The 25321-nt window shown below is 36.7% G+C and overlaps 2 protein-coding genes across 4 annotated transcripts; one reads left to right on the top strand and one right to left on the bottom strand.

Annotated features, from left to right (window-relative positions):
* Window positions 1-10: 10 nt before the first annotated feature.
* Window positions 11-11804, bottom strand: LOC129452977 (uncharacterized). Its single transcript, XM_073865275.1, has 3 exons — window positions 11156-11804; window positions 4842-5159; window positions 11-348 (listed from the first exon to the last, which is right to left on the bottom strand). The coding sequence occupies exons 1-3, from the start codon at window positions 11199-11201 to the stop codon at window positions 11-13; spliced, it is 702 nt and encodes a 233-aa protein (XP_073721376.1). The 5' UTR covers window positions 11202-11804.
* A 3087-nt stretch (window positions 11805-14891) lies between these two features.
* LOC129452796 (uncharacterized) lies at window positions 14892-24517 on the top strand. 3 transcript variants are annotated; one of them, XR_012368547.1, is made up of 6 exons: window positions 14892-15006; window positions 19527-19856; window positions 23223-23279; window positions 23389-23673; window positions 23793-23927; window positions 24206-24517. XR_012368547.1 is itself a non-coding variant. In XM_073865508.1 (5 exons), the coding sequence occupies exons 1-5, from the start codon at window positions 14958-14960 to the stop codon at window positions 23825-23827; spliced, it is 756 nt and encodes a 251-aa protein (XP_073721609.1). In that variant the 5' UTR covers window positions 14892-14957; the 3' UTR covers window positions 23828-24517. The 3 variants fall into 3 exon arrangements, 2 of the variants coding, with proteins under 2 accessions (XP_073721609.1, XP_073721610.1); XM_073865508.1 differs by having other exon boundaries at window positions 23793-24517; XM_073865509.1 differs by lacking the exon at window positions 23223-23279 and having other exon boundaries at window positions 23793-24517.
* Window positions 24518-25321: the final 804 nt, after the last annotated feature.

Genomic DNA, 25321 nt, shown 5'->3' with positions numbered 1-25321 from the left:
ATGCTTCAATCTACTCACCTCTGACATTGACACTGAATGATCTGTGTATAGTATAAATGTGACTGCCGACAGTGATATCTACTTTATAAGATCCAAAGTCATCAGATCTGATGTTTGTGATGATGAGATCTCCAGTCTGATCATCCACCTGAAGTCTGTCTCTGAATCTCTCATCATGAACTTTATCAGTCTCCTTTCCATTTCTGATGATTTCAGCAACAGGAGAGTTGTTGTGTTGAATCCTCCACACAATCTTCTCATCTCCTGGTTTCTTGATAACATTATTGTGCATAACGACAGAATCTCCCATCATCACTGTCTTCACTTTATCTGTATCACCAGACACATCTGAAGAACAAACAGAAAGAGTCAAACTCATGAACAGATAACAGAGACATCACCCAGACACAAACAGACAGCGCTGATAGAGCTGTAAACAGAGTCTCAAATCAGATTAAAAAATAGTTCGAAATAAAGATACATAGCATTTGTAGTATTAACACACTAATATCTTTTTGTTTTCCTGACAACATAATGACTGTCTATTCACCTGTCAATCAACCATTGTGAAAAAAGAGGTTTCAATCTACAATCAAACAAATTTCTGAAGAAAAAAGTTTTAGACATATTTTTATATTTTCAGAGGAAATTGAGATGGAGGCCTAAATGACCCACTACAGGGCTCCAGACTCAGATTTTGCCACCAAAATTTGAGAGTGTGCCCAGGGCCGGCGTCAAGGGGGGGCATTCGTGGGCAGTGCCCCCCCGAACAGGTTTTTGTGCCCCCCCTACAAAGTTTTTTATTACTTTAATATATATCAAGAATAATTAAAATAAATTAAACATTGAATGTTTCATGACTTGTAATGTAATCAAATGAGGAAAATATAGTTGATATATGTTTTCTTTAAATAAAATAGACCAGTTTCTCTGATTGGTTGTATTGCGGCGTCTCATGCGTCTTTACGTCTTTAGCATATTTGTGACTTGATACTAGCAACGTGTTTTTTCGCGGCATTTTATGGAACATTTAGAACGAACCAGCACCGCCTGCTTCATCTTCATGCAAACACAGACTGGCTCAAACTCAGAGATTAGAGGTCGAGGTGGAATTTACAAATCTACAGGACACTGTTTTAAGGAAGTTTAATGTTCTTACACGCCATCTTCAGCTATTTTAAAGGTAAGTTAGCATTGTTTTAAATTACGTAAGCTTAAATGTGAAGTGTGGCTATAGACCGTTAACAGCATTAAGACGTGATTATGGTAAAGCGGATTTTTAAAGCTAGGACGCGGTGTGCGCTGCGCTATGAAACACATTCATTTCAATGGCTTGCGCCTCGCGAGGGCAGTTTGTTGTTGCGTCGAGCCAAGCGCGAGCGCAGCAGAGCGCCGCTCACGCTCCGGTCGAAGTTCAATAGTTTTGCGCATAGTTTGTGGTCTTTTGCACTTTATACGGGAAATGAGCTGACAGTCTGTACTAGTTGTATGAGTGTGTGCTTGCTGTACCTATTTGTTGTTTTAATGTCTTGTTTTTGCAAGTTATTGTTGCTATTGCGTGCCCCCCTGTTAGTTATGGTCTGGCGCCGGCTCTGAGTGTGCCACTGAATTTTACATCCAGTCACACATGTGCGACCAGTAAATTTGACCTTTTTTGTGTGATGTGACACTGAATTTAAAACAGCACATTGTACTTTTGCATCTATCATCAAAGTATTTATTAGTAATACAGTGTATTACTTAGAAATGTGAATATTTGGTTAGCATGTTGATTTACATTATGTGCCCCTAAATGTTCTGGTTGCGCCCCCAAAATTTTCAGTTGGGGCCACTGTGCTCCTAGTGAAAAAAGTTAGTCTGGAGGCCTGCACTACTGTATCATTTCCCAAAAACATTATGGATGCAGCATTGTTCAACAATTCAGGTTTTTCTCAAGCTGTGGTTAAAAACATAGTTTTGTGTTAGTGTTGAGTAAAATAAGCATGCAGTAAATGTAACATGCATCATTTTAATGATGCAAGAAGTAGGGATGTAAAAAAAACGACACGTAGTACCTCAGTGTGATGCCATAAGTGTTTATTAAACAATGACTGAACATTACAATGATGTACAAATTAACCATGTCATATCCTGTCCTCTTTTCTTAATCCTTTAATTATAACTGTAGATATAATATGGGTCAATTGATGAAATATGAAAATAACTGCACCAGCTGGACCTTGACAAAGGTCACATTTCCTATTTTTTCTAAAATTCAGGTTATTTTCTAAATTAGGTATTCATTTTAAAGTGCAAAAACAGTCCGTTTGAAACAGTCCAAACTGACTGTTTTATGAAAATTGTAAATTTTCATAAAAAAAAAAAATAATCATAATTAGACCATGTAATAAAATAAAAAATAAAGTTTCAGTTTGGTTTGTCAACTTTAAACAACTCACAATCAGTTAAAGTCAGTATTGACCTAGTATTTTTATTATGATTAATGTTGATGCTTTGTACTCCTATTAAAGCAACCATTGATGTATTGAATGAAGACTCAAGAAAAAAGGGTGGGTTTTAAGATGGGTCAATTCCCGAAAACAAAAACAACCCAGTAACAAATGAAAATAGCAGCTTACTTATTGCAGCTAAAGCTAGAGCTGAGTTATGTCAGCTCATTTATACTGATTCAGGACGTTTCTCATTCAGAAACCTGCAACCTCTGTAGGTCGCATCTGTAGGCTGCATAGGTCATGAAGACCGTCTTATTTCAGAATATAAAAATATATAATATTTTTTTGTGGTCGACAGCTTATAAAAACATGTTTTTTTTTTGCTTGTTAGCTGTACACCCTGTCACACAGCAGCTCAGAGGCATTATTCAGTTTTTGTTATAAGCCAGAAATGACAAGGAGGCAGCCTCATGCAATACAAAGCCAATGGAGACGGATGGATTGTTTGCCCCACGGTGGGCGTGGTTTTCATGTTAAACGCGTTGCACTCTGTCTATATACCTGCACACTTGCTGTTGCCAAGGAGATCTGATTTGTTAACTAGCCCACGTCTGTTTGCTAACGGTATTGCAGAGTTATTGATTTCAGTATGTCTAGAAGACAATGTGTTTTTGATGTGAGGGTAAAATAATATTATAGAGAGTAAATAAAAAAGGGAAAATTTTATGCAATAAACAGTGCATTTCTTCCGCAGTGTAACTAGAAACTATTTCTTCTCTTGTCATTTTTGTAATGATTGGCTCCTTAAACCATGAATAAAGAGGTCAAGGCTGGATTTGTACAACGTTTGATCCTAAATGATGTTCCTATTTTGTTGAAACCTAGCGCTTTAGGATCACAACCAGTATACATTATGTGTTGATTTATTTCTAGAGTTATGTACGATTGCGATGCTCTAGAAAACATATCAAATAGATTTTAAAAAATCTGTTAATAAAAAATGACATACATGTGACCTTGTTGCATGGAATACCTAACGTTTAATCAAATCACGTGGCCACGATGATATTGAAAATTTGATACTGCAATACAGCAAAATTTATAATACCGTTATATCCCTAGTAAGAAGAAATTGCAATTGAATGAAACATCAGAAAATAAATCAAAATAGAGAACAAAAATAGATGTAGTCATTAGAAGCCATGCTTGTTATTTACTGTAATAATCTAAACGGATTATTAGATGTCATTACTCCAACATCAGCTATGTTGTTGAACCAGTGTGACGTGCAACACAGCATGTGATTTTGGAAAACAGCTGCAACTAGCTGTTAAAATAAAATGTTTTACTCACTTTGTCTATATAAGTTTAGGTGCTTTAGTAGGTATGTAACGCTTAAATCGTGTGTCCCATTTAAAATGCCTGTCTGAAATCGATTCTGAATCGCAAGGCTGCGATCCTCTGATTCACGCACAGCTTGTGTGTGTACTATGGCATTTGGTCAGTAGGAAGTCCTTCTCAATCTAAAATCATTATATAGTCAGAGTCGTTTATAACGTCAAAATATTCTTTACTATCATTAAAATACCTGAAACAATTTGAAGAACAATGATATAAATATTCCTGTAAACATTTCCTGGAATAGCGTTTGTAATGCTACTTCTTCTGTGGCACAAAGGGAGTTTCTGCATGAGAGCGCCCCCTGTCGTTCGGATTTGCCGGGATTTCGCCGTAATTCATTAAAATTCATTCATTGAGAAAACGCGCATTTGCACGATTAATCGCTACAGCCCTATGTTTAGTATACATTTCTCTTACCACATAGCCTGTGAGGTCATTTTATTAATATCAGATGTCTGCCTATAGCATAATGACACATACACAGAACATATGGTTTTAAGTCGCGCCCGAAACTGTCTTTAAAAGTCCCTGTACCCCACAATAAATTGAAAATTAAGCAACTGTATGTCCGTGTGCTTATGTTCCCAGGATCCTGCAAGTACTGTAAACTCTGATGCTCTGGTCTATTCAACATGGGTGGTATAGATTTATTCTAACACTAGCTAGTTAGTTTCTTCACCTATGCATCATACTATGGTAGTTCAGTTGCATTGTTGTATGGGAAATGCAGCCCTGATATACCACATTAATCAAGTATTATTTAAGAACACTGGAGAAATGTGATCCAGAGAGGGTTTTAACCTTTTCAGATTTGTGATTTTATGTATATTTTTATGTATTTTCTAAAGAAAGAAAAACACAGAGAGTCAAAATAATATTATGTGGTTATTGTTAGTATGTATATATAAGTGTATACAGTATATTACTACACACAGTACATTTTATTTAGATTGTTAAATAATTATGATAATATATGATCATTTAGTCAGAATATATTAATATACTTACAGACATAGAATGTCTTTATCGTCTCAGTCTCACTGCTGATGTCTAGTTGATAAAGTCCAGTGTGTTGAGTTGTGATGTCTGTGATAGTGAGATCTCCATTATCAGTGTTCATCTTCAGTCTGTCTCTGAATCTCCCATCAAGAACACCATCCTCTATGCTGTGTGAATTGGCCGCACTGTTGATTCTTGCTATGAGATTCTGTTGATCTCCAAACATCCAGTCTATCAGATAATCTTTCTGTATTTCAGTATCAGTGTGTAAAGTAACAGAATCTCCCTCCATCAGTGACACATCAAATGACTCATCTGTCACAACACCTGTAGATACAAACAGAAAGAGTCAGAGATTAAACTCACAACTATAACATTGTCAATATAAAGATAAAATTCAGATCATCGAGTCTTTAGTGGAGAATGTGTTTTGATAAAGAATCCCTATAATTACAAACTTTGATGATTATCTGAGTGAAAGTGTTTAAGGATAACAGATCTTTATGTGCTTTCACCTTACCAAATTTTATGTTACTACCTCACTTTACAACTATATTTAGGCCTAGAAATTACACAATGTGTAGCATAAAAGATGTCTAATAATGTGTATCATTTAGGGGTGCAACAAGATCTCTCGAGATTAAATATGTCTTGCGAGATTAATTGTGTCACAAGATTTCTCGTGGAGGTGAAATGCTGGCCATTTCTTAAATATAGGGCTGGGCGATTCGTCCCCATAAAAAAATCTGAGATTTTTTTATAAAAAACTCGATTTACGATTCGAATCGATTTTTCCCCGCCCCCATTTAAAACAAAATAATTGCAAACTGTATATATTTTAAAAATATATATTTATTATATTTAATTAAAATGCATCAACAAAAAATTGGAGGAAGGGTTAGGAAGGAAGATTTGGCAAATGCAAAATGTATATCAGTGTTTCCCACAGATCTGAAATTTACTTGTGGTGGTAGCTGGTGAAAAGGGCAATCATTATAATTCACAGACAAAAAATGGTCTACTATACATGTACTATACACTACTATACACAATACTTTGAATTATTGAACATTAATATTAATTTCACATTATATTTCATTAATCTAACCACCCCAAACTTTCTTTGCCATAAATAAAGCTGATACTGTTTGTCAAAGCACCACAAAACACTTAATGTTTTTGCACTGATATATGAAGCAATTTGATGACTCCTTTTATCAAACTCAATTTAATTCAATACTATGTACAGTATATTAATAGACAGTGCAGGTTTATAGATTATACATGTGACTGATGTTATAATGGTAATAATTTCTATTAGATAGGCACTTTTACTATTAATAGTAAGATTATAATAAAATGGGATAAAGAAAATGCAGCGCGTGGTCGCAACAAGAGCCAGTTGTTATCACCATAGAAACCGGAGGCACGCTGAAACTGCACTCGAGCTTTAGCGCGGTAGCGCTCACGGACGTTCTGCGATCGACTCTGGTTTTAAACACAATACTAATCATACTTGGGACCCAAAGTAATAAACTAGGACCGACCCGGACCAGACTGACCATTTCAAATATAAACCCGGAACCATACGGGTGCTCTCAGTGAAGAAAGACCTCTAATGGTAAAACTCTGCTCAAGTTCAGAAACATGAAAGGATACAATGTGACACTGTGAGCTTGCTTCGCGTCGCACCCAATTCATTGAGAAACAAAGAGCACGTAAACGGACACTCAACAGGAGAGACACAACGTGCTTGCACGCAAAATGAAGCCAACGGATGCTATAAACACATATGCACATAAGCATATGCGACCATTTTGGTCGCAGTGTAGTTCCCTGGCTGCTCAGTTACCTCAGTATGTGCTGCAGTTGATCCAGTTTGCCGCGCTGGATGATGAGTTTATGACGCGTGCATCTTCACGGGCTCTCTCAACAAAACACGGGTCATCCAGTCAAGTTCAGAAAATTTGGAAATTCGTAAAGTGATTTTTTTTTTCCTGGGCGGGTCGCAATTTATCTGGGCAGAATGCCCCGTAGAGCCTATGGGAAACACTGTATTTACTGCGCTATACTGCAGAGGGGGAGAAAAAAATCTAAAAAAATCGATTTTTTGAAAATATGAATCGATTTGACCTACCAACTCGATTTTGAAATCAAATCGATTTTTTTCCCAGCCCTACTTAAATAAAAGCCTGCATCCTCCAAAGGTTGCATTTGTAGACTGCATATACATCATAAAGACTGTCTTATTGGTGAATATTAACAATTAAAATTTTTACTAATTATATTTAGGTAATTGCAAATTATCTGAAATAAACCTTGATGACGTATGCAGCCCGCGTATCCTCCAGAGGATGCAGCTTTCTGTTTGAACCTTTTACAATGCATGCATTACGGCGTGTGATTTTTTGTTTGGGTTTCCAATAATGTTTGTTTGGGAAGTTTGTTTGGGAAGTCTGTTAATCCGTGTGATGTGAACTAAGATGTGAAGTGTCTCAGCAGATTAAACTCTTAATCAGAGGTTACATGATTTAGAGGTGATTTCCCGGACAGGGATTAGTTTAAGCCAGGACTAGGCCTTAGTTTAATTAAGAAATATAACTAGTTTTAACCAACATGCCTTACTAAAAACATTACTGATCTGCATTTTGAGGCAAAACAAAGGGTACTGATGTATTTTAAGATGTTGTTTTCGGTTTGGATAGCTCTTACATTTATTTTAGTCTAGGGCTAGTCTAATCCCTGTCCGGGAAACCGCCGCTTAATGTCTGCATGTTCTTGCTCAAGAATGACAGTGTTTGTATAATTTCTATTGTAAAGAATTTGACAAATATTAAAGATTTAAATGGATTTAAAATGTTGTTTGGCTTAAAATAACCATTTCTCCAACTAAAGTAAAAGTGAAGAAAACATCTGTGAGAAGAGTCCCCTAGCGCCCCCCTCCAGACATTTGTTACAGTACATAATGCTAGTTTTTATTACATGGGCTACACATAAATGTAATGTGTTTGTTAATGTAATGTTGTTCAATGTAACTTGGTTTTGATACTTTATTTGAACCAATTATTATTGCATCGTCATTATTATGTCATTTTAAAGGTTATTGCTAGTCTATTTTTAATACCAAAAAGTATCAAATTAATTAATTATCAATTAGCAAAATAATCCTTATTTACAGTCCTAGATTAGTTGAAACATTTAAAAATAATGTGTGTTCACTGTCTTATTCATATATTTTATCACTAAGGATTTCTTAAAAAGTGTAAAAATCTCATCTCGTTCTCGTATGCCCAGTGTCTTGTCACACGCCTAGTATAACTTGTTCTTATGGCAAGAAAAAACTACAGCATCTGACCAAAAACCATAGAAGTGTCACATTGAGGGCACAGTACAAAATTTGTCCTTCGTGAAGGGCCCTTCAAGGGTGCTTAAATACTGTTCGGAAAATCCTGCATGTCTTGTCACCGTTACGTTCGCCTGACTAAAAATGTTTATTGTTTGAGGTTGTGTTTCTGCCGTGTAGAGATAATTTTGGCTTTTCACATCCATATCTCTGCACAAAATTTCATGTGCTGCGTTCGATTATATTATGCCAACAAAACAAACGATGTGATAGGCTTCTGCTGTGTGCAGACTTGATGGAGCCCTCTAAGAATGTCAAATATTGGGGGGACAATTGGCCAGTTTTTGATTATTGGGGGCACATGTCCCTCTTAATGTTTATTGTGGTAATGGCTGGCGATGGATAGAGGGTCTACCCGAGTCGGAGTTGACATAAGTAGAAGAGAAAAAGAAACAAGCCATTTGTGAGTCACTCTTTGACGAAGACGAGAAGAATTATGAGTTATGGGAGATGCAGTTTTTGGACCATCTTTATGGGCAGGGACTGAAAGAGGCTATTTTAACGGAGTCTTTTAAAGAAGATAAAACTGTGACGAAAAACGTTTTCATTTGACATCTTACAGGTTCTTGCCAGAATTTAAGATTAGATTCATCTAAGATTAAAAACGACATCTGGTGTCCTTCCCTGTGTATACCAGCATTGCTATGTTTATCTTGCAGGCTACTCTGAAGACGGTCTTTCAGTATCCTAACGGTATTTACATTTTCTGTATCGGACCCTATCAGATCCAATGCATAGTGGCACGTGCCAGTGGCTTCTGTGTATAAGATGCCATGCCACTTAATGTTAAAAGAGCGATTCCTTAGGGCTCACTACAGAAACATTAGCCTGCAAAAATCAATCTTCATGAAGAAAGCCATTATTCTCAGGTTAACATCCTTAAAAAAACTGGGATACAGCGGTGTGAAAGGCAGGATGAATCTGGCAATGGTAAACTAGTAAACATTGATCAAAGTTGAGTTGATGTATATATGTAACACTGGGCACGGAGGCACAGAGACTCCTGTATACGATATGATTTTATTGATGATTGACTACATGACTACAAACCTACATTAAAAGTGTACCTGTTAAATATTATTACTGCAGTAAAAGAGTTTATTTTGATCATGGTGCCACGATCGCTGGATAATTCTGTAATTACTTTTTAGTTATTTGCGATGTTACAGAGTTGAACGTCTTCACATAGACATTATTTACGAGGTACATTTGCAAATGATTCATAAAGTCATACCTCTGCAATTCTTTGAGCGATTGTGTTTTAGAAATACTGTATGTTCAAACTCTAATGACAGCAATGTGATCGCTGATACGCTGACAGAGAGAGAAAGACCGAGAAAAAGAGAGACCACGGCTCTGTAGAAATGATCGATGTTATTTGTAGTCAGCTCTTCAAGTAGAAAATACCCGAGCTATTATGTGGCTATTATACAAATTTTTTCAGGACGTTCTTGCAACCAGGTGACAACCTGTCCACGACCCGGTACTGGGTTGCAACCTGGTGGTTGAGGACCTCTGCTCTAGCTGCCATCAAAAAAATAATAATTATACAACCACCATGAATACTCTTTCAACATAAACACGACAACGCTTTCGGGCCAAAACCACTAGCAATGATCTGACCAGCACACTCTTTTATCCTTTCTCACCACAGTCCTATTTAACATTTACTTAAAGGTATATCTGAGGATTTTCTTTTTCCGGGTGGATCATAAAGACTATTGGTACTCCTAGTTGTCAATCATTCTGGTGATATGTTCATGTAAGAGCATCGTACATGCTCCTCCCTATGTACGTTTCGCTTTCTGCACATGCACACTTTCGTCCCAACCAAGCACTTAATTGTGCAAAGCTATAGGTTTTGTTATTATCAGTTGATTATTGGCAATATTATAGTGACCTAGTAACATACTAATAATGGTAAAGTTTGGTGTGGCTAGTACATGCCATGGTTTGCTTGCTAGCAAATAGGCTATGAGATGCAAACTCGTTTGGTGGGCTCTGTGTGAGATTTGAAATTCGACTTAAGCCAAATGTTATCTGAGCTTATATTATTAACATCCAATAAAGGTTTTGATTACATGCCTCTGAAGGTTAACTTTTTGCACAATTATAATACTTATATTATACTCCGCTCCATGAAACACATGTTAATGCTCAGTAGTACACACATATGGTTAATGTGCTTGCATTGTACTAAAATGCTTTCATTTTCAATCGGGATATTTGCGGCTGAAACAGGTTGCTAAGTGCATCCCAAATTTTTCAACATTAAAATTTTACTCTAACGTTATTGTAGATATTGTCTTTAGAAAAATGTATTTTTAAGTTGGTGGGGTAGTGCAGAGGTTTTTAAACCTGGAAGACCACTAGTACTGCACATTTTGCATGTTTCCCTTTTGTGACACACCTCATTCAGTTACCTTACACACCCAGTTCAGGTCTTGCAGTCTCTACTAATGAGCTGAAAATTTAAATCAAGTGTGTCTAATGAGGAAGACATCCAAATTGTGCAGTACTAGTGGTCCTCCAGGACAGGTTTGAAAAACCCTCGGGTAGTGTACAATAGGACCCTGTTGAACGCCCTAAGATTTTCTCCTTAATGGAGTTTCCCCCTTACATTACTTTTACTTTCACTTTTATACAAAATAGTTTTAAACCCAGCACTTTTACTTGAGTTGATACTTTAACTTCTACATAAGTATTTTAAACGTTAGAATCTATACTTGAGTAATGAATGTGAATACTTTTGACACCAGTGTTTATTATTAACGCAGTCGGTGTAGTGGTGACAAGCGCGGCTGCACAACAGTTATAATACGACTACTTTAGCTGCCGTCTTTGAGCTTGCGGTCTCTCCGGCAATGTTAATAAATGCTATTGCTACCGATAAAAAGACGTTAAAAACAAATCAACTTACCCTTGAGTAATAAAGTAATGACACAAATGAATGCGATCGTCTCCATATCGAAAGTGTCTCGAATGAAATGGTCCCGTAGTGGTTACTTCCGGGGAAGGGGAAGTCTGAAACTGTCAAAATAAAAGTCTCTGCTGAAGACGCGTCAAACAGGTTTATAAGAGACACTTGCGTTTGCTAGATAAACGTTACTCGCTTAATCTCATGTGCTAGCCAAATCAGAATGTAAGAGTATGGTTTGAAGTAAAACAATGGAGAAATTGCAGCAGCAATGGAGCAATGAAACAAAAGGGAGACACTGTTATTCCATACAAAATAGTGTGGGCGGCAGTAGAGGCAAGGGGAGAAACAGGAAAGAGCAAGTCATTTTAAGTTGATTAAGAATGGGACACAGCAACCTAAATAGCACTTTTCGTATTATAGGAAAGCATCCAACAGGTTTGTGTGATTATTGTCAGGAAAAGGAGACTGTGGAACATCATCATATCATGTGGGAAATATAACCAAGAAAGGCAAGAAATGATGTCACAGCTACAGAATATTGAGCAAATAGATGGAAATGTTAAAAATATTTTATATTTAGCGGAAAAGGGACAAGGCGCAAGTAATTTTTTTGACTATCTAAAAGAAACTGGACTGGATAAGAGAATTTAGGAGGAGACAAATATGAACAGCAGTAGTAACAAACTGGATGCGAGCTACCGTAAAACACCAAAGAAGAAGGAGAAAATCTAATTTGCAATCAAAGTCAATTGCTGGCTGCGTCCGAAAACTCAAGGCAGTGACTTGTTGCCTCGCTGCCTCATGAGAAAATGACTTCGGAGGCATGAAGGCATAGATATAAACACTAGATGTCGCCTTGGCTATGGCAGTTCATTGGACCAAATGCGTCAAATAGAGCCGCCATCTTGAAACAGGGGAACCCCGCATCAGCTTCATTATAAGCCCTGTCCCATTTCGGACTTGTGGTCCTCCTCAAAGTCCACACTTTGATGACATCACGTAGTCCAGACTTTAGGGACCCTTGATGCGAGTCCACGTGGGTGCACCGGAGTCGTATTTTGGGACAGACTCGAGCATTCTCCGGAAATGGGTAGAGCAGTTGCCGTCAGTGTGAACTTCTCCCTTCCGTTGTCTGATTGGTCAGATTGCTCATTCGCAAGGACTTCTGGGTTGGTAAAGTGCGTGAAGCCTGCTGCAGTGCGGGCTTCGCTGAAGACCGCATCAAGGGGGCAAAGGAGGCGCTGACGAGCACACTTCAAAGTGTAAAAATGACAAATAGAACCACCTACGGACAACGCGCAATTAAGCCCACGAGACCGAAAAACCACATGAAGTGCGTCATTTGGGACAGGGCCATAGGCAATGGTGTAACGGAAATAAAATCACCATTAATCGTCATGAATGCGATTTTCTTGGTTTTCTTTTGATTCGTTTGAGTCCAGAAAGAAAAAAAGTTTTGATATTTTGAAAATCTACTTTTTCTAACTATAATGCATAGTGCTAGAAGGCCTAACCTTCATACGCAACACAAAAGTCCGGCATCGTCCATGTATTCGGAGTACAGGCGGAGATAGCAACTTTACCTAGCTAGTTCCTATGACAAGACCCCTGTTCTAAGAGGGCGGCGGTTTTGACCCATGCTTAGAACCCCAAGGCGACATCTAGTGTATATATCTATGGTATGAAGGCAGCTCAGAGAAAGACTTTCGGACACACTTCAAAGGCAGCGTGTTTGAAATATAAACAGAGAGCGCCTTTGTGTTAACTAATCACATATTTGAAAACTACAATACTAATTTCTCGCTAGAAATGCAATTAAAATGTGTTTGTTGGGGCTGAACGCAGCCCACATGTTACACATAAGTTGATATGCCGAACACATATTTTGCATTCATGCCGAAAGTGCTTAGTGTGTGATTCGTTTTGCCCCTTGTACAGATTTTAACAAAACTTGTATCTTTAAGCCATGGAGATATGCGGCGTTTCATCCATTAACCAATGTTATGCGAATAAAGGGCTGTGTTGTTCAAATTGTAACGATAACTATATTATCTTACATACCACCGGACGACAATGATAAATTTATGCAAATTCGCTTGCGAGACAGTAGTCGCCCAAATCATTTAAGTTACCATACTAATATTGTATATTTTCTATAATAAAAACGCTTGTAACTGTTCACATGTTATTAAATGTATAAAGATTCTGCGCTTGTTGCATTTACACAGCGGGTATAACCATGCCGCGTTTGCGTAGCTCACAGTGAGCACGTTTACATGCACAGAATAAGCGGATAACTATCAAAAATCTGCTTATTATAAAAATAAGCGTTTACATGCAAATCAATCAATTACATGGGACTTGGAGATTTGTCAGGTTTCTCGCAGGTAGTGACGTCTTCGCCTGTAGTAATAGTTTATCAAAAAGTTGATGGCATATCTGTCTTAAGCTTTATTGTTTTATCTCTTTTTGTGTCTCCAGAACCTGTAAATTTAACATAAATTTTTATTTTCGCAGTTTCTCTGCCAACTGCTTTAGTAGAGCGGAAACTTTTATGCGTTACTTTGCGCTTACTTTCGTGTCTCACGTTTATCTTTCACACGCGGAGACATGCGCACATGGACAAAACCGTGAGAAAGCCGGTTAAGGTGTTTACATGCCACGCAAAATCGGCGTAATGAGCAAAAAACGACCTGTGCTGATCGGTTTTTGCTTACGCCGTTTATGGACTTTCCCCGATTAAAGAAAACCGTTTTACGCATTTACATGACCCCACGTGTTATCGTTACACTTAATCGGCGTAAGACATGTAAACGCACTCTGTGAATGAAGTAGTTTGTATAATCTATCTTACCTCTTGGTGTAGTTATTAGTTAGTAGAATAACAAGCATTAACGTTACGTAGGCAATTTCACAGCAACTGCATCAGAGCTCGATACCCGAGGTTATTTTATGTTTATAGACCTCAGCAAGAAAGAGCTTCTCCACAGTGTCATCTTGTCTTTTCAAATGCGCGTGTACTTGAAGTTCAAATAGATTTGATTGACTGTCCATGGTTTATCGTTCATCAGTTGGAAAAATGCTCAGATCCCAACGACATCATTCATTGTGTCTTTATTGTTCTAGTTGTGATGTGAACTCCGTTATTCTCTTTAATATAAAACATTTTTTAAACCTATATGTTTATAGTTATCGTTACAATGTGAACGTCCCTTAAAACTTATTATTTACTATCGCGAATCATTCCTCGTTACGTAGTTAATGAATGATACTTTTTAAATTTTGGCGGGAGAATTATGGCAGGTGCCACCTACTGACTTGGAGTGAGACTTAACAGAAAAATGTATAATAACTAAAGATTTTTTTTTTCATTTTACCAGTTACTAAGTTACAGTTAAAATGTAAAACTTTATGTATCTGCTGTTCAACACTAAATAGGTTTAATAGACTGATATGAACTTTAACATTTGAAGCTGAAATTTGAAAGATTGTAAGAAATATTTACTCAACATAAAATATGACTCAACATAAAGTAACGTAATCCTGTGCTCGTCACACACATTATAATAAGAGTCCATACAACAGTCTGAGAGGTTTGATATAAACAGAACCTGATTCCACACTAGTTCAATAGAAATATCAGACACACACACACACACACACACACACACACACACGCGCGCGCACACGCACACACGTTAAACTGGAAGTGTGAAGCACATGATGAGTAACTCTGTGAGAGCTCACAGAGTTGTCTTCATCTCATTCACTGTAGACCACAAGACAACACCTGACGAGCAAAATGTTTCTCATGTTTGTTTATCTCTCTTTGTGTTTCAGGACTCTGACGGGTGAGCTATAAACATGTCTTTATATAATTTTTAGGAGCAGTTAATCCAGAATAATAATCATCTATTACTCAGATATGGACTTTAAGTTTTTAATCTTTGTCTGATATAATACATCTGCTTTTATGTCTGTAACCTCAACTATGATAAGAAAAAAACATTTTTTATCTAAATAATAATGACTGTTTAAACACTGTTTAACTTTCAGTATGCGTTTCTAATAGATATTATTGTTTGTGAATAAATTAATTAATTTCACTAAACTAAGAAATAGTTTTTTATGCTGTTATTTTAAGGTTACAAAATCGTGTACGTGTGTGAATAAACAGCGACACAAGGTTCTGTAAATTTGTGTGATCACTTGGCTTATAGAAGTCTGTAACAGACCCAAATCATCTCTGCTGCATAGTTGCATTTTTTCCAGTTGCTGTAGTTAGTGGTTACTTATAATTCTGGCTTTATGGCATTTCTGTGCTGTGTCGAAGATGTTAGCATGTCTCTAATAGGGTCGCTCACAAACATGATCCCTGTACGATCTAATGCGTTGTGTATAATGCCCCTTTTCACCAGAAAGAACCAGGTGCTGGTTAAGAGCTAGTGTTGTTTTGCCGTTTTGAAGTTGGTGCAACTGGCGAGCGCTCCCTGATAGCACATATACATCTCAGAGACGTCTATTTGATGTCTGCGTTTACATCTGACTGCAAGATGTATTATTTTGATTGTTAGCTCATCTGCAATATGAGATGTTTTCTAAAAAAAAAGCAAGATGTTTTTGATTTTGAATGTATGTACAACAGCTGTTTCTAAGATCTTTAGCAGATGTTTTTATAGACGGTTTCATTGGAAGCACGTGATACACGTCTGGATCCGAACCTTACTTCCGGTTTCGTTTTTTTAATGCTCTGATCGCTAAACTGATTTCTTGAACAAATGCCTCGTCGAAAATAACAAATGTTTTGGTTTCCTAGGTAATCTATGTGTTGTTTTTTTGCTTGTTATATAAATAAACTACGTTTAAGAACTTTGTTGTTATTTATTCTTAGCGGAGTTTACCGGAAGCTACGTGCAGCCGCTTGTTTATGTTGTTACTGCTGAAACGGTCTATACCCTAGATGTATTTCAGGGGCTCTTTTATAAAGCGAGGCTTTAAACATGCGTACGTCACTTTCCACGAAAAAGTTGTGATCTATAAAAACAAACTTGATGGGAGAACGTACGCACCTGTAAGTAAACCCCGACTCATGTGTATGTTTGGAAGCAAGGGACATGGAGATGGCTGAGATAGCTGCAGAACACATTAAATAACTAAATTTGCATATTTATCATGATTTGTCAAAGTGTGGAAATACAATGTACTGCTAACTATGGTGTTCATAAGAAAACATGACTATAACAATATAAAATATATCAACTTACACGTGCAAGTTATTAAAAAAAGGAGACTGCTAAAGTAGTTAGTTTGTTAGACTGTTAGTCCACATGAAGTTGAAAACACCTTTATTCTTGAACAGGGGCACTGCTAAGGATTTTGGGCCCCATGAAAAGAATCTTGACAGGGCCCCCAACACAGCTGAGACTTTTCATATTAATTTACATAAAATCATGCGCTTTTATGGTATTTTGACTACCAATGGGGTGAGAAAATTTTACTTGAATTAAGTGTTTAAGAAAAAAGAAATTCTTTTTCACAATTTTTTTTCTCACCCCATTGGCAGATCATTTTGCTTGTTTTAAGGACAATTTCACTTAGATTGTATATTAATTTGTCTTAAAACTAGACTCATTTACTTAGGTCATTTTGCTCATCAATCTTAATTTAAGAATTTTTAGATATTTCTACTGAAAACAAGACAAAAATACTAAGTAAGAAAGTAATTTTTTAACTGTGTATTGTTATTTTTTCCAGCGTTTTCTTGACATAACATGGGGAGAAAATTGATTTCCCTTATCATGCACTTTTAACACTAGAACGGCCACCAGCAGTAATTTTAACCGCAACATTTAAACTTATGCATTGCAAAAAATTATTTTCAAGAAAAAAAAGTCTTAGTATTTTTTCTTGTTTTCATAAAAAATATCTAAAAATTCTTAAATTAAGATGCTTTTTCTTGATGTTCAAAACAACCCAAGAAAATAAGTCTAGTTTTTAGACCAAAAATATTAAATTTAAGTGATTTTGGGCATAAAACAAGCAAAAAATCTGCCAATGGGGTAAGCAAATTTTTCTTAATTTTTCTTGAATTTATTGTTTTAAGAAAAATGTTCAAGATTTTTTTGCTTACCCCATTGGCAGATTTTTTTGCTTGTTTTATGCACAAAATCACTTAAATTTAATATTTTTGGTCTAAAAACCAGATTAATTTTCTTGGGTTGTTTGCTTATCATGAAAAAGCATCTTTAAGAAATTTTAGATATTTTTACTGAAAACAAGACAAAAATACTAAGAATTTTTTCTTGAAAATCATTTTTTGCAATGTGGTAATTATCTTTAACACTAGAAGGAACAAGGTGTCATTTTGACCGTTTTGAAATTTGCATAGTCAATAACTTTGTCTAAATAAATCCTAAAGCCTTGCTGCTCCTTGACTTTTCCTAAAACTACATGAATTTTGATTAAAACTAGTTTAAATATTTATTGTGTGAATAAAAACAGAAATATAATAATTTCTTTCTATAACGTCCACAGGCAGTCATTTTGCGCTGTTTAAATTGAGTTTTGCAGAGTTGGTCTAAATCAGATAATGTGAAAGTATTACAACTCCATATCATCTTCAAGAGATGCACTGAAACCTCACAAACAGCTGATAGTAGTTTGTACAGTAGCTGGCAGATTTTTATCAGAGTTCATGAAGTTAGACTGCTTTCAAGACAGGTGCAACAGCGTGGACCGCAGCAGGGTGCTGAAAGTGGGTGGAACGGCGGATCCTTGTACAAAGATGCCGACAACGGCTGCATGTGAGGCAAAGCCGTGCACCCGCTGCACCCTGCTCTATTCAAACGTGCTTATTTGTCAAAAAATGCTACCGTAGAGACCTGGGGCCTCATGTACAAAGCGTGCGCGTAAGCACAGAAAACTGCCAAAGGCTACGATCATTGTCACGGGCGGGCGGTACACTAACAATTTAGGCCTACTTACAAACCCATGTTTTCTTGTGAAAAATTGGGTTACATTCCCTTTGCCTCTTTCACTTCTCTTATTTTTTTCTCTTTCCGTTTTTGACTTCCAGATTTTTGAGGCATTTTCACTTCCTTATCAGTCAAGTTGATATTCTGCGGGTGCTATAAGTGAAGTCAAGCTGTGTTGCCTGGATTATACAATTTGGGCGGACTGAACCATTTTATGATAATTGAGAGGGGGAAAGGTGCCCACGGACGTTTGTGTTTCCTAAACAAATAAAAAATTTTGATACCAGGAAACAGCAAATAGAATAATTTAAAGTTAATAATTTTTACTATTAAATATTTTTAGCACCACAATTTGGGGGGCTTCTCTGGGCCCCCTCTTACTCGTGGGCCCCGAGAATCATCATTGTTTATTCGCCCTTTACAGCACCCCTGTTCTTGAAGGCTGCAGCCTCTGAAGTCCACTAGCAAACTAAAATGAGACAGTTTAGCCTACGGAGGGGGTTGTATCACTTGCGTCACCACAGACATAAGAGGTGTTTCTCAATGTCAAGGATACTTCCCATATAGCACCACATATGGTTCTACATAGCACTATATGGTTCTACACAGGTGCTTCACTGGTGCTTCACCGGTGTAATGATGAGTCCTCATACATGGGATCCATTTGCAGCTTTTATTAAGATTACAGACACAACAGTAAGTGGGCGATAGCACACAGAATGCAAGGGGCAAATCAGAAGAGTAAACAGGAACAGGCAATGGTCGAGACAGGCAGATAACAATCGTGAAATCAATAGACAGGCAGAGTTCAAGGGCAGGCGGCAAACAATCCAAAACGATAATAACAGTCCAAAGTCAAAACACAGATCCGTAATAATAATTCAGGAAACGCTCAGAAATGATCACCGTGGCATAATCTCTGCTGCATAGTTGCGTTTTTTCCAGTTATTAAATCTGTTACTTTTAATGTAGTGATGACTTTTATTTCTGGCCCTATGGAATTTCTGCGCTGTGTTGGAGATGTTAGCATGTCTTTTCACGATTTAATGTGTTGTGTGTTATTAACTTTCTGTCAAGCATTGTGTGCAACAAGTTTTCTCTCTCTTGGTTTTGTCCACTTCGCTGCTGCTAAAGAAAAACTTCTTAAAAGTCCTTGTTGATAACATTTTGGACCTTAAGACCTCTTGTAAGGGTTAAGATGCTTTCTGAATTACTCCTTTCTTTACTAGGATCTTTTCTGTCACTAGGAGCAACTCTTTGTGCTAAGATTTTTCATGAATATGGGCCCAAATCTCGTTTGTAATCGTTTAAAACTACTGCTAAATGTCCATGCTTTAATTTCCAACTTAAATCTACTCAAGATCTTAAATCTTTGTGAATCTGTTTGTGTGTTTCAGGTGTGTTTGGTGATGAAGTGAAGTCAGTGTCAGTGATGGAGGGAGATTCTCTTACTCTACACAGTAATCTTACTGAGATACAGAGTAAATATGTGATCAGGTGGAGATTTGGACTTCAACAGATTCGTATAGCTGAGATCAATAAAGAGGCCAATAAGATCTCAATATATGATGATGTTCTTGATGGGAGATTCAGAGACAGACTGCAGGTGAATGACCAGACTGGAGATCTCACCATTACAGACATCAGAACCACAGACTCTGGACATTATCAAATAATCATCAGAAGCAAAAGAAAGAGCTCTTACAGATTCAATATTATTGTCAATGGTGAGTAAAGATTTATTATTGACACGTTAACTATCATTTATCAAAGTAAACCAATTTATTTTTGTTTTGGAATAGAATATTTATTATTTTATGCACCTCATTTCCCATTCCAAGTTTAAATACGTTTTATTTATGAATTAAAGTGACTGAAGACATTGATCACTGTCAATAGACAAAAACAAAGTTTTTAGCAAATAGTTTCAAATTTTACTAACTTTTACTAGAGAGCAACTTTTACTAAGGAATGGGTAGAAATCTTAAGAGAAAGGGTGGGGCTAACCTCATTGCTATGGATGATGTCATCAAGATTACTAACTATGGTATGGCCATAGCGATGGTGTAATAGACCTTTTGGAAATAGACGTCACAGTTACGTCACTGCAAGCTGTGCACGCAATGTGGTGGCAGAAAAACAGTGGAAATGAATTAGACACGAGTAAAACGAGCAAGATGACCCACAAAAAAAACCAAAAAAGTGCTGTGGAGTGTCAGAATAGGAATGCAAATAAAGATGGGCTTCATTTTTATAAACTACCATTGTCGAGACACCATTTAAAGATATACATAGGCTTTTATGGTCGCAAGCCCTTAAACAGATAGACTGGAGTGATGAAATCATCTGGAAATCTTTTAATAATTAGAATAGGAAATAATTAGAAAACATGTCCGGTGATCTGTCGAAGTCTGTTCCCTCTATAGCGTTTTCATCACGTTACGTTTATAATTTATTTAGAAAGATTTGAATGGGTAACTAAAAAAGCAATAACATGTATTCTATAAAACCATTTATTAAATATTTAATATTTTTTTGTTTTCTATTATCTCTTTACTTTATATCTTAGCCTATGTCTTCTTCCTGTTTGTTCTCAAATTATTATGTTTACATACTTAATAAATATATATTATATACAGTATTGCTTTTATATGTACTTTAGCGATTCATACTGTAAAAATAATTGATTTACCAATAAAGAACAATACATATACATTACATACATGCACACATATAGTCAAGCCATTTAAACTTTTAATTTATCTAAAAAATAAACGTAATGTGATATAAACGTTATAAGAAACATTAAACTAAAGGGAAACAGACCTCGACAGAACACCTGATCCATAAAAATCACAATTTAATGCTAAAACACTTCACACCACTGCTGCAGAGCTGACACTTTCTGCCACCAGTTGGGCTCCGCCTACAAAAAACAAAATCTCTGTTTGCAAACATGCAAAAGGTCTATAGAGAAACAATTGTCGGGAAAAGGTACTATAGAAGGTGCTTCACAGTGATGCCATAAAATAACCATTTTTGGTTCCTCAAAGAACCATTCAGTCATAGGTTCTTATAAGAACCATTTCTTTGTTGCCTTTTATTACAACAAAAAAAAATATTTTTTAACATAAAGACACCTGCCGAGAGCCAGGGGCAACACGAAACTTGGTGGAGTTGGCCACCTCCAAATTCTTTTAGCAGAAAAACCCTGCTAACTTAAGTCCTCTTGACTACCCCTAACTTTTTACATATTTAAAAGCTAGTTTCAGTGGTAAAACACTTTGTTGAACATGCTTAGAGCAAAAATTTAAGAGCCGTAAAATTAGGACTGACAAGCGCCCATTAGTTTAAAGAGTTTCTCCTAAATCAGCAAGTTAGGAGCTACTTTTAGCATAAAGATGTTTTGTGACCAATAATGTTTTGCTTAATAATGATATTTAGGGGTTCAAGCGCGAAGCGCTGAAACCCTATTGTAATTGTTAAAATTTGTAGTATTTTTTATTCTGCCGTAAAACGGAATGTGCAGACCAAACCGTAAGGCCTAGAGACTTGAAACTTGGCCAAATGGTAGGACCCAATTTGGGGAGAGGTTGACAGAGTATCAACCCGATTGGCCTATAGGTGGCGCTATAACGATGGCAAACGTGTTGATGCTCATAACTCCCACAATTCTTGTCCAAATGTCAAGTGTCTTATATACATCGAATCCTTGCGTCAAGACGAACAAAACGTATATCTCTGATTTGCACCTGGATAATTTTTTCTGTATTTTTCGATTTTGTCGGAAAAAATAAAAACGAACTAGTCCTAGGTTTTTCGTCCGATCGGAACCGTTCCAGTTCTGTAATATTCCTTTGAGTGTGAATATCAAAAGTTATCAAAAAAATTTGAACTTTCGACTCACGGTCGATATGCCACGCCCAAACGTCTAAAGTGTGCGCAGCCACTTGGACTTTATTGGCTATAACTGGGGAAAGAAATGAAGTATCACCACGAAACTTGGTGCTTGTGATGAGAGTCATGGCCTGAGGTTGCGTGCCTCGTTTCGTCACAGCGCCACCTAGTGGTCAGACGAATCGTTTAAATGCTTATAACTTAGGCTGAGTTTGACGTATTTTCATGCAACTTTTTTCCTTAGAATTTTTAATTGTTGCCGAGTCCAACGATACCAAAGATGCCAGGTTTTATCTTACGGTTAGCCCTGTGCAGCAAAATAGCGCTTAAAAAACATGCGCGAATAAGTCCGCGAGGGTTATTCCGATATACTCAAAACAATCATAGGAAGAACAGTGTATTACCTTCTGAACAAAAAATTCTATTGGCGTTATGTTAAAATTTCTATCAGAAATGGCCGAAAATGGCAAAAAACGAAAAGTTACATTCAATTTTTTGGCATATTCAGTGTTTTTTAAATATAAATGCTTATAACTCTGCAATGACATTTTTTCACCAAATTTGATAGGCTGATGTCTGAGCAGAGTCTGAGGCAAGACAAAAAAATAGTATGCCTCCACCACTAGTTGGCCTCATAATTGAACAAAACCTTTTACATTGAGTAAGCCCAATGGTCATACAACTGTTCCTTCACTAAACTAAAGTGAATAGCCGTGATACTAGCTACATGTTACAAAGTCATGACCTGAGGTTGCATGCACAAGTTTGTCATAGCGCCACCTAGTGGTTATTTGTTATTTTCACTTAAAAATACTGTAAACTTACATCTAAAATCATGAGTCATCATGGATTATGCCTTTCATGGCTTTGAGTATAATCATTGGTGGATTGCAATTCACTCCCTAGCAACCAATGAGAATACCCTAGCAACCATTTAGCAAGAGCTGTATCTCTGTATCAGAACATCGTAGAGATGTGGGGTTCGGCTATTTTGACTCATTAACACTATTTTAACATTTTGTGACCCGAGTTTTGCCACTGCAAGCACCACAAACATTTCCTTCAGTGTTCTATTTGTCAATGTTCTGTGAGAAGAGAGGGAGACATGTCACTGAATGATAGCACCTTTTTTGCTGATAACTTTGAACACGTGTGTCTGGTAGCTTATTTTTCATCATTTATTTTGTACAATGCAGCAAATCTACACAGGGCAGCCCTTAAAGATCTTAAGGTCCCAAATCGCTTGAACCCCGGTAATCGCTGCTTGCAGCTATATTTATATATGTTTTTACTTTAAAGCTATTATTATTAATTAATATTTGCTTTGATTTTAATTTCTGTTTATTCTTTCATGTTTTCCAGCTCATCTGCATGTTCCTGTCATCTATAGTAACTGTCCACAAAACTCTTCATCGGCCTCACAAAGAGTGTTGTTATTGTGTTCAGTGTTGAATATGAGAGATGTGAGTCTGTCCTGGTACAAAGGAAACAGTTTATTGTCCATCATCAGTGTGTCTGATCTCAACATCAGACTCTCTCTACCTCTGGAGGTTGAATATCAGGATACAAACACATACAGATGTGTACTCAACAATACCAACACAAACCAAACTCAACATCTCAACATCACCCAACTCTGTCAGCCATGTAAGTGTTTGTTTACTCAGCTGATCTCAGATCAGTCTGACTGATTAATATGCAGTAATGATATTCAATGATCTAAAATTAAATACAATTACAGTAATGAGTCTTGTTATTCATTACAGGTCTCACAGGAGATAACGTAATTCTGATCTCTTGAGTTGTGTTTGCAGTTGTTCCTGGATTTCTGATGATTGTAGTTGCAGTTCTGTTATTCTGGATCTGCAGGAAACACAGAAAAACACATCAACAAGCTAAATGTCAGCTAGTACTAATAAATAATATGTGACAAAAGTCTTTTCTTTATTTGCAGTTTCTACATACATATCATCCTACATAATGTAAAGAACATGCAGGGAATATATAATCTTGATAATATCTTTAATATTGAGTAAGATCATGTCAAAAATTTAACTTTGATCATCATAAGATTATGAGACTTGAATGTGGTCAGAAATACTAACAATACATTTGTGAAAAAACTGATCAAGTTAAGAGTTTCTGTTTCTTATGTTTTTATTTTTCTGTGTTGTTCAAGACCAATGAAGAGGAGAAGAGTTAAGCAGATGCAACATTCAATAGAAGACCAATCAATCTTTATTGTTTATATCCTTTGTCAGATTTATTTCTATCAAGCACATACAAGAGCTTATAGACGGTTTCATCGAACGCACGTGATACATGTCTGGATCCGAACCTTACTTCTGGTTTCGTTTTTTTTAAGGTCTGACTAGTTGCTAAACTGATCTCTTTAACAAATGCCTCGTCGAAAATAACAAATGTTTTGGTTTCCTTTGTAATCTATGTGTTGTTTTTTTGCTTGTTATATAAATAAACTACGTTTAAAGAACTTTGTTGTTATTTATTCTTCGCGGAGTTTACCGGAAGTTACGTGCAGCCGCTTGTTTATGTTGTTACTGCTGAAACGGTCTATAGGAGGACAGTGTTTCCCATTAATTACCTAAACAAGCAGCCCACCACAATCTTATTTGTCCCGTCAGGCCGCCATAGTTTCAAAACCAACTGAAAATATTTGTACACTTTTCATAATAACAAAAAGATCTCTAACGTTCTGCAAAGCACAGACCAGTGTTGCAAGTTTAGAGACTTTTTCCAGAGAAGCGCATAGCAACATCTCTAGCGACATTTTGGATAAACTTTAGCTATTTCAGTTAAGTGTTAAATGTGACTGCTAAATGACAGCTAGTTTGACAACAAAACAGAAAAAAATACTAGTTTGAACACAAATATGCTGATTAACATTTAGCCTCATCCATCACATTACTTATTTAGCCCTACTTATTGGCACGAGATCTGTTTTGTCAAAATCAATAATACTGCCAAAACCATTGCTCCTTAAAGGTGGAGTCCACGATGTTTGAAAAATGCTTTGGAAAAGAAGACGGGCCGACTAGCAAAACACACTTATAGCCAATCAAATCAAATCAAATGCCGGGTTGCGTATGTGTGGGGCGGGTCTATCAACAGAAGGTCCAGATTCTATTGGGGTAGGGGCGTGTTTGTTTAGGTGACTTCAAATATCAACATTGGCTTTCAAACATCATGGACTCAGCCTTTAACATAGGTGTATAATGATGATGATCAGATGATGTATTTTACTTGTTATAATGTTTACCGAGTCTAAAGATTCTCC

Source organism: Misgurnus anguillicaudatus, unplaced genomic scaffold, assembly GCF_027580225.2.
Source record: "Misgurnus anguillicaudatus unplaced genomic scaffold, ASM2758022v2 HiC_scaffold_31, whole genome shotgun sequence".
Classification (NCBI taxonomy): domain Eukaryota; kingdom Metazoa; phylum Chordata; class Actinopteri; order Cypriniformes; family Cobitidae; genus Misgurnus; species Misgurnus anguillicaudatus.
Note: the sequence above shows the minus strand (reverse complement) of the source record. Positions and strands in the feature narration are given on the sequence as shown.